The sequence below is a fragment of the Dryas octopetala genome, chromosome 5 (assembly GCF_963921425.1).
Source record: "Dryas octopetala chromosome 5, drDryOcto1.1, whole genome shotgun sequence".
In the NCBI taxonomy this organism is placed as follows: Eukaryota; Viridiplantae; Streptophyta; class Magnoliopsida; order Rosales; family Rosaceae; genus Dryas; species Dryas octopetala.
The window spans coordinates 11,139,540-11,149,360 of NC_141370.1; the positions used below are offsets into that span (position 1 = coordinate 11,139,540).

At 34.8% G+C, this 9,821-nt stretch overlaps 2 protein-coding genes across 2 annotated transcripts; one reads left to right on the plus strand and one right to left on the minus strand.

Annotated features, from left to right (window-relative positions):
* Positions 1-1,832: 1,832 nt before the first annotated feature.
* LOC147284246 (uncharacterized) lies at positions 1,833-2,611 on the minus strand. The gene has a single exon (XM_086245341.1). It carries the CDS (start codon positions 2,378-2,380, stop codon positions 2,033-2,035), a length of 348 nt encoding a protein of 115 aa, XP_086101467.1. The 5' UTR covers positions 2,381-2,611; the 3' UTR covers positions 1,833-2,032.
* Positions 2,612-6,377: 3,766 nt separating this feature from the next.
* LOC147284247 (ubiquitin-conjugating enzyme E2 2-like) lies at positions 6,378-9,162 on the plus strand. The gene is made up of 6 exons (XM_086243682.1): positions 6,378-6,915; positions 7,002-7,086; positions 7,160-7,252; positions 8,475-8,563; positions 8,679-8,764; positions 8,905-9,162. The coding sequence occupies exons 1-6, from the start codon at positions 6,850-6,852 to the stop codon at positions 8,942-8,944; spliced, it is 459 nt and encodes a 152-aa protein (XP_086099808.1). The 5' UTR covers positions 6,378-6,849; the 3' UTR covers positions 8,945-9,162.
* Positions 9,163-9,821: the final 659 nt, after the last annotated feature.

The window sequence follows — 9,821 nt, forward strand, 5'->3', positions numbered from 1 at the left end:
GTACGAATTTTCCCTCACTACCGTCGATACTAATCACGTTTAGTTACTTATCCATCTCCCTCTCCACCTCCGCGTTGTTGAAAATATAAAGCTTTTGTTGCGTTGAAGTTGATTCTAGAAGAGGTCATCTTTTAAATGAATTTTATATTTCTCTCCTTCATTTCCTAATAACTTACTAAGATTTGTTTATTTAATTTGTAGTAATCAAACCCCTAGTTTTCATTTATATAGGCCAAGCTATCAACTACCAACTTAGTGAGTGTGTCACTGTGTCTGTGCATACATGCTCGATTGGTTAACTTACTTAGTACAACAGGTGGCCCACTGATTTAATCATTTGAAGGATGGCTTGTGTTCTTGCAGAGGCTTTTGGTGATTGTCTTGCCCTGACAGTCTTAGAAATTGAGCTTCTAAATTTCTTTAAGGCCTACCATGGTGGGTCTGAATTTGAAGTGCATTTTAGGGTTTGACCATGTCAGAAAGGCGCTGCATAATTATTAATTGCTTATAGAGGTGAGGCTCCTGTTCATCTGCTGCATTTATGATTTATCAACCGAATTCTGCAGTAACAACTTGTACTAGAAAATTTTCTAATGATTAAGTTTGTTATTTTTTCCAACCTGAGTACATAACATTAATTTTATTGTGTTACTTTTTCTTGTGTTAAGCCTGCTAATTATATAGTTTGCCAAGAAGAGGATATCTTCTAAATGAATTTGGTGTTTTCTTCCATTTCATTTTTCTTATTTAATTTGTTGTAATCAAACCTCTAGTTTCCATTATATAGGCCCAGCAATTACCATCTTAGTGAGTGTGTCTGTGCATTCATGCACTTATATATGGATGGTTGAGTTAGTCCAAGAGGTGTCCCTTAATGGTTGGGCTGTTAGTATGAAGAAAATTTAAACTAGGAAAATATTTGAATGGTGATATGCATAATTTTTGTGTAATCTTCTTCTAATTTTTCTCGTCTCCAACTGGAAATCTGTTATGGTTATAGCCTTATTGGTCCCATGGTATCAGGTGTGTCTTAGACACACAACATTATAGGTCCAATCTCATGTGAGTGCTTTGAAAAAGGAGTTGGATCCTAAATATTTGGGAAACCTCACCAAATAATCCACTTTTTTTTTTTTGTGAGAATAATAATCCACTTTTTCTATAGTCAAAACCATATAAAATATCTAGCATCTAAGTGGGCGCCTATTGTATGTTACGATGTCTTTATATGTGTGGCCCAGTGCTGTTCCTTTGATGTGAATCGACGAAGTTGCTTCACTTTCAAAGTTTGCAATATAATCATAATTGGTCGTTTGCTGATGTCATGCTATTTCATCACTCATTAATTTATTTGCTTCACCATTTGATGCTAAAAGAGGTGGTTACTCGTTTACCCCTAATAACTATCAGGGGGCGGAAATGTCATTTTATTTTTTACACAAATTTTTAATAAGATTTATTTTATATAGAATTTTAATGATCCGAATTGTTTATTTTTTAATTCTTCATTAAAGGATCATCTTTATAAAAGATTAAGTAAATCGAAAATTATTTACTTATATAGATGAAATGGTTAACAAAATAAACACTTGAAATGTTGACCATTTAATCTTATATAGTAAATAGTTTCTATTTATCTAATTTTTTGTAAGAATGATCTCTTAATATAAATATAAAAAATAGACGGTTCGAATCGTTGAAATCTTATATGGAATAAGTCTAATTGAAAACTTGTGTAAAAAATATAATGTCATGCATCCTTCTCCTAGTTATTATACCCCTAGAAGATATTTTCTAGTAAACTAATTGAATCCTATCCAAGTTGCCATATATAATTTCACATTGGATGAGCATAGCACATGGAAACAATTTACAAAGCTTAGTGGTGCTTAATTTCTTAATGCATTACAATATATAGCATAGTTAACCTAGACAATATATGGAGGAAACTGCAGTGTTAGAGACCATTTGACCTGCCTGCAAGTTCCAAGTTCCAACATATATGCAATATCCACTTGTACTTTCACTGTTCCTACAAAGAAAGCTTTAGGTCTAAACCATATATATTACCTCCTTCGTCTTCTTTCTTATCTTCTTCTTGTTGTGTTTTAGAGGGACCTGCACCTCCATGACCTGCACTCTGATCATCCTCAAGGAAGTCTTCTGGTTTGAATGCCGGGTTCCAAGCTCCGGTAGCCTTCTCTGCTTCTTCTTCCATCTTCTTCTCATCTTTTTTCTCCTTTGACCCAATATTTGAGCTGCCCCTAAGAAGATCACGCACCTCCTTTGTACTTCTAATCAAAGCAAAGAATTCCTCGATCTTTTCCTCTTCATCCTCTTCTTCATTTTCCATCTTCCTTTTCTTTCTATTTCCTTCCATCTTTTGTTATCTTCTAAGTTTTGTGTGTGAGGAGAGAAAGAGAAAGACAGACAGAGAGAGAGAGAGAGAGAGAGAGAGAGAGAGAGAGAGATCAGAGTGAGAGGATCAGAAGATATGGGTTGTAGTTATTTCTTAAGACTACATATGAATATGGTCTTTTTCTATAGTACTGCAGTGCCCATTACTTAGTTTGTGTGTTGAGAGAGAGAGAGAGAGAGAGAGAGAGAGAGAGAGAGAAGCAATGGCTTTTTGTTTGTTTCTTAACGCTTGTGGCCTCAAAACGAATGAGAAAGAGAGAGAATTGGTAATGAATTCATGAATTCAACCCGTGTTACTTGACTCTTCATAGAGAGTCGTTACCGCATAGTTTTATCAATAAAGTCATTGATTGAAAATCACATTGACAAGAATGCCCATTTGAAACTCTGCATATTTGACTTGAACCATTCAAATCGCATAAGCAACTAAGCAAGCAGTGGGTATGTAGGTCAATTAACGTTATTTGGCTGAGGTCGGTGACCATAATAATTGTTTGCGTCATGTCCATAACGTACGCAATGGTTCCACCAACTATATATGCCTGAGAGAGTCTTCAATGGGGCATGCCCATACAAGTTTTAGTCATATATGCCTACGTGTGACCAAAGCATTATGACGTGATAATTTAATTGGCATCGTCCTGGCGGCTTTGATTCCTTGATATATTGAGTCATAGACTCATAATTAGTCTCTCTTTTTGTTTGCTTGTTTTTGTTTTTGTTTTTGTTCTTCTTTTCGGTGGAAGGTCATATATACTCCACTGAGTCCGTGTGCGATAACAAGTTAACAACCGACATGCAACATGCAACATGTGTTTCTTCTTTATACAGATTTTTCTATCAAACTTGCTTTTCTATTTTAGTAAATTAGATTCTACTACCAAATCATTTATATACTTGATATGATACGAAGTATATTGAGATAATAATTTGAACTAAAAGGACAATCTATGAACTTAAATTAGGCCGTCGAGCGCTCAGCAGGTGCATCTGCATTTTTTAAGCTGCATCTGTTCGGTAGGTACCGGTGCATTTGTATTTTTTAAGCCGCATCTGCTCAACAGGTGCATTTGTATTTTTTGGCTACATCTGCATTTTTGAGATGCATCTGCACACCTACCAATCACTCAGCACTTCTGCTGAGTGCTCAATATAAATTTTTGTCCTATAACTCAAGTGGTTAAACATATTATCCTTTTAGCCAACATTTTAGTGGTCAACCCCCAAAATCTAATAGACCCTTTCTTTTTTCAATCAAATACTATAATTTTGATTATAAAACTATTTGACCACATGTATTAATTACCACGTCGCTTATCGATCACATGATATGAAGTATATTGAGATACTAATTTGAACTAAAGGACAATCTATGAACGTAAATTAGGCCGCCGAGCACTCAGCGTTTTGTCGAATGCTCGACCAGTGCATCTGCATTTTTTGAGCTGCATCTGTTCAGCAGGTGTATTTGTATTTCTTGAGCTACATCTGTATTTTTTGAGATGCATTTACACACCTACCAATCACTCGACACTTTTGCTGAGTGCTTAATAGAAATTTTTGTCCCAGAATTCAAGTGGTTAAACATATTATTCTTTGAGTTAATTACAATTATATACCTCAATTATACACCACTTTTGAACTTGGTACCTCAAGTTCAAAAAGTTGCATTAAACTACCCTAACTACGAAACCATGTCAGTTAGGTACCTCCGTTAGTTTGACCGTCAAAAAAGCCGTTATCTGATGACGTGGATCACCACTAAAAGACTTCATTTCAATTTAATTAGTACCTCAACTTTACCATATTTTTCAATTTCACACCTCAAGTTTAAAAACTTGCAAATAAATAAATGTTTTCTAGTTTTTATCTCAACTTCATCCCAGCTTTTGATCCATCAAATCTCCACCAAAATTATCAATCTTATACTCATTTTGAATGTATGAATCTTCTCTTTACAACCATATAAAAATCATGCAAAAAGAAGTTATGAAATACGAAATAATTGGTCACAAAGTAGACTACCCGAAACTGCCAAATTTTCCAAACAAATTGGCAATTTCGAGTAGCCTAATTTGTGACTACTTATCTCCCGTTTCATAGCTCCTTTTTGAATTATTTCTATATGGTTATAAAGAGGAGATTCATAGCTTCAAAATGAGTATATGATTGTTGATTTTGGTGAAGATTTGATAGGTCAAAAGTTGGGGTGAAATTGAAATAAAAATTAGAAAATATTTATTTATTTGCAAGTTTTTTAACTTGAGGTATGAACTTGAAAAATATAGTAAAGTAGAGGTATTAAATTGAAATGAAGCCTTTTAGTGGTGTGCCACGTCATCAGATAACGGTTTTTTTGACGGCCAGACTAACGAAGATACCTAATTGACACGATTTCGTAGTTAGTGTAACTTAATGCAACTTTTTGAACTTATGGTACCAAGTTGAAAAGTGGTGTATAATTGAGGTATATAATTGTAATTTATCCTTATTCTTTTGACCAACATTATTAGTGGTCAACACCCAAAATCTAATGGACCCTTTCTTTTTTCAATCAAATACTATAATTTTGATTATAAAAGTATTGACCACATGAATTAATTACCACGTTGCTTATCGATCACATCTCTTATTACACAATTATAACTACTCTGTTTGTGCCACAAGATTTAAGCATTTGGGTAAATCCTACTTAGAAGTCATAAAAACCATTGTTAGACCCAAATTGAAATTGATTAGATCATAATAAACCTCAATTCACATGATAAACTTTTTATTTAAACAACACTTCAATAGCACATCATATATTTCCTCCGTCACTATATTAAACTATAGATTTATGACATTTTTTGGCAGTATATATTTATAACATTGTAAGGCCTCAATCTCACCAAAAAAAAAAAAAAAAAACTTTGTACACTTGATAAATTGATGTTCTACCTGGTTCTGGTTTTATTATAAGTTAGTAATTAGGTAATTAGTATTTAGTTAATAGACTTTATTCTCTACCTGGTTAAATAGGTAATTAATTAGGTGATGACTGTGATGGCTTTTTATGATCTACCTGGAACACATATTATTCGACTAGCTATGTCTATCAGTCGATGTGTGACCAAAGCATTATGTCATTTGTTTATTCTTTATCCAATTTTCTGTAATGCTTTTTTTCTTCAATATCAAATAGCATCATCTTGGTTGCGTGAAACTATCTGATCACATCTCTTACAGAGAAGGAATACATCTGTATTTTCACATCTATAAATGTACGAATCTCACGTACGTTGTTTATATTGCAATATTTTTTGATTGATTATTGAGCTCAGGTAAAGAGTCCAATTCATTAAATGCTTAATTCTCATTAATTATTTGGGTTAATCCTACATTCGTACTCACAAGTATATACGAAATTAACTTGGCCAAATTGAAGGTGTAATTTGCAAGCTTATAGTTATATGAAACAGTCCAAGAATAACACACAAAATTACTTTGCGAGAACCATTAAAATGTTACATGATTTTAGAAATATGTGGCTGGCCTGCGTCAAATTCATCCATATCCAAAGTCATAAAAACTATGGTAATTGAAATTGATTCGATCACAAGGGACCCAAATTGAAATTGATTCGATCGCAAGGGCTACACCAATTATGTACATCCTTCAACAAAGAATTCGAGCGCATAAATCTCATGCGTTGACCATTGACTTGTTATGCAACATGTATACTGTAAGATCACTATATGCCAAAGTAGAGTAATTACAAGGTTGAGTCATTAAACTAGGAGTAGCCCATTCTCAACAAAAAAAAGAAGAAAAAACTAGTAGCCCAAATGAAAAGATGTAGGCCCAAATGCTAATGGCAAAGCCCAATAGCCATTATTGACAGTTTGACACACACATTGAGACTTTGAACTAATAATTCTTGTACCCGCTGAATGCAACAAGCATTACCCACCAAAAACCAAACCATAACCAAAACCCAGGGGCTCCAAAAACGAAAGCAAAGCCAGGCTGAAAAATTGCATGCATAATGCATTTGATTTGAAAAAACAAAGATAACCACCATAACAATATTGACCAGCAAGAGAGCCCAGCTGGCCAGCAAACAAATCAAAAGGAATACAATTTTACAGCTAATAAGAGAGAAAGAAAGAGATATTAATATATACACAACACACACACAGACTCAGTTTCGATTCCTTTCTTTCTTTGTCAGATTTGATCAGCAAACAGTTTTCAAATTCCCAAACCTTTCAATCTTTCATTCTCATCCACCATTAGTTACTCACCAACCCCACCCCACCCATTTGTTTCTTTCTCTCTTTTTCTATTGTTTTCATTTTTCGAAAAGGGAGAGAGAGTCTGAGAGAGTCGTCCAAATCTCCATCTCCTTTGCCGCGACCACTCAGACTCAGCTCTGTGATTTACATCTACATGGCAACGTCCGCTCAGCTCCGGCTCATGTCCGATCTCAGAACCATCGTCAACGAGCCTCCTGAGGTAACTCCTTTCATTAACATAAGCTCAATTTACTCTCATATTCCGATCAAATTCAATCTCAATTTCTCAATTTCATTTCGATTTAGGGTTGCAGCGCCAGTCCTTTGTCCGATCAGAACCTGTTCGTGTGGAGCGCCACCATATTCGGCCCCGATGAGACCCCCTGGGAAGGTAGATCTGTTCTCAATTCTTTTTTTTTTTTCTTTTTGGGAAATTCATTTTTGACCTGAAATGAAAAATTCAGGTGGGGTTTTTAGTTTGAGGTTGACATTTGGTGAACGATATCCCGAAAAGCCGCCTCGTGTCCGATTCACTTCCGAAATTTTCCATCCAAATGGTTAGTTTGATGATCAAATCATCGATCTCTACTTCCATTTTGATTTGCTGCCATGCTTATGTTTTCATTTCAGATTTGGTACCAATCCAATTATATTAGTATTCTTAGATATACAATTCAAAATTAGCAGTATATGATGAGAAACGTAATTGAATTAAATTTGCATTTATGCAATTGGAAATTTAGATAGTCCATTGTTGGGCTGAAATATATGCCCACTATTAACAATTTAGGCCTAGATTGGATATACAGCTTGTGCAGCAAAATGGTTTTCAACCCTTTTATAGATACATTTTCTTAGAGGCTTGGGAGATGTTGTGTGGTTTTATGAACTGAAACTGCATAACTAGTAGGCTACGATTGCAATCAAGGTTTACGATGGGTCCTATGCTGCTAATTGAACTTTCAAAAACTTGATTTTATGATTTTGAGGTTTGAAAATAGGCCCATTCTTGTTTATATGTCGGTATGTTCCTACCAGTGATAATTTGATAAGTGTTTTTTCTATAGGTATTAGTTGTAATTATTTTGTGGCAAATCATCGCTCACATCATTGTAGCAAGCAGCACAGTGACAGTGGTAGTGGGATACGGAAGGGCTGGAATGAGTGGAAAAAACAAAAAATTCTTCTGACTGTAATGCTACAGTTCATTCTATGATTAACTTTTTCATGCTAAAGTCTGCGCTTAGGTGATGCATGTGTAACATGGTGAGAGTTGGGGATGGAAAAGAGAGGATTGAAGTGTAGGAGAGGAGTGTAGATTGGTTGAGGGAGAGGACCAATAAGACAAAATAATAAACTGATTGGAAGTTGAACTATAGGTAGTCTAGTAGTGCATTATGACCATAGCATCTTCATCTTTGGTTGTTCAATTATCATCAATGTGTTTGAAAATTAGTTGGCATATATTAGTTATTTCATAGACGTCCAACATCAAGAAGGGTTTCTTAAAATAATAGTATGGATGAGCTAGTACCAGTGTAGCACAGAGGAAATCTACTTATGTCAAAAAACAAAGTGCATGTCTCAACTGAAATTTCAAAGCTTTGCAGTATGGTCTTCCGTTATATTGGTCCATGCATTTTCAAGTTAAACATGTTTTTTTCCTTTTTGACTTCTACACTTCTACTTTGCTTGCAGTTCATGTGCCTGACACTTATTACTTCTCTCTTCTTTTTTTTTTTTTTAATAAATATCTCCTTACTTATGTGGCTTGTGCAGTTTATCATGATGGCACACTGTGCATGGATATAATTCAGGATGCTTGGTCACCCTGCCACAATGTGTCTACGATTTTGACATCTGTTCAAGTAATGTTTCAATCACACAATTCTATTTACTTCCTCTTCAATCTCCAACCCCTTTTCTTCCACTTTCATAATACATGGTGAGAATGTTGGTTTACTGATAAACAAATTACTGCAGTCACTTCTCACAGATCCAAATCCTGCAAGTCCTGCAAACCCTGAGGCTGCTCAGCTGTTTCAGCATGACATACAAGCTTACAACAAGTAGTAACATATTCTTTGGGTTTTTTTTTTTTCTTAAAAAATTTTCCTAAATTGTTTTCCTTCTACTTGTGTCTGTTTTTTTTTTTTTTGGTCAACTACTTATGTCTGTTAAGCTGACTCTTTTCCGTGGGAATATGTAGGAGGGTACGCCGCTGTGCTCGTCATTCCACTGAGTCGTAGTTATCTGTTTGGGATTTTTCACTTTGGAGAAGGCCTTCTATTATCTTTACGCCCATCTGCAGGTTGTGTATCTCACACTATTTGTGAAATGTAATCATATAGACATTTTTTCTTGTCATTATTCCAAGTTATGTCAATATTTTACATCAAAGCATGTTGAATTTGAGGAACTCAAAGAGTTCCAAAGTGGTAATAATGCAATCCATAATGTTGGAGTATGGTGGAGTGAGTATTTCTGTGCTTTATAGAATGTACAAGCTAATGGGTTTCCATGTGCCAAAAAACTTTGATTTGCATGCTTCCATAAATCAGTGATATGTACATGTCTGTAATATGGTATTAGTAGAACAGACAACACAAAAAGTTGAAAAATGCTGTAATGTTTTGGACTTCCTCCCAATCCCAGTCACCCAGTTCTTACTAACAGATCAGTGTAGGGTGCCAGGCCCAGCCTTGTTCCTGGGTAGTTTTGTTTGATTGTTTCGAGCCTTTGGCCCCCCTAAGTACCCAAAAACAAAAACAAAAAAAACAAAAAAAAAACAAAAAGGGAAGCAACATGACTGGAAATGTTGATGAGATTTTCAATTGTTGTAAGAGTCCAGTCAACTAGGTATATTCATTGCTAATATTTCCTGCTACTGATTATTTGTTTGCTTTGCTCACATTGTCTGTGTATTAATTCATTATCAATTTCTAATAGCAATATAGGCTGCATAAACATTAATTTTCCTGTTGTATATATTGCAATGAAGTTAGAGGGAGGAAATCTCGAATGACTGAAATGACTTCATGTTAGCTTTTGTACTAACATGATCTTCTTTGATTCAATTTAAACCTTAAATTATAAAAAGGGGAAAATGGATGGCATAATCTTTGA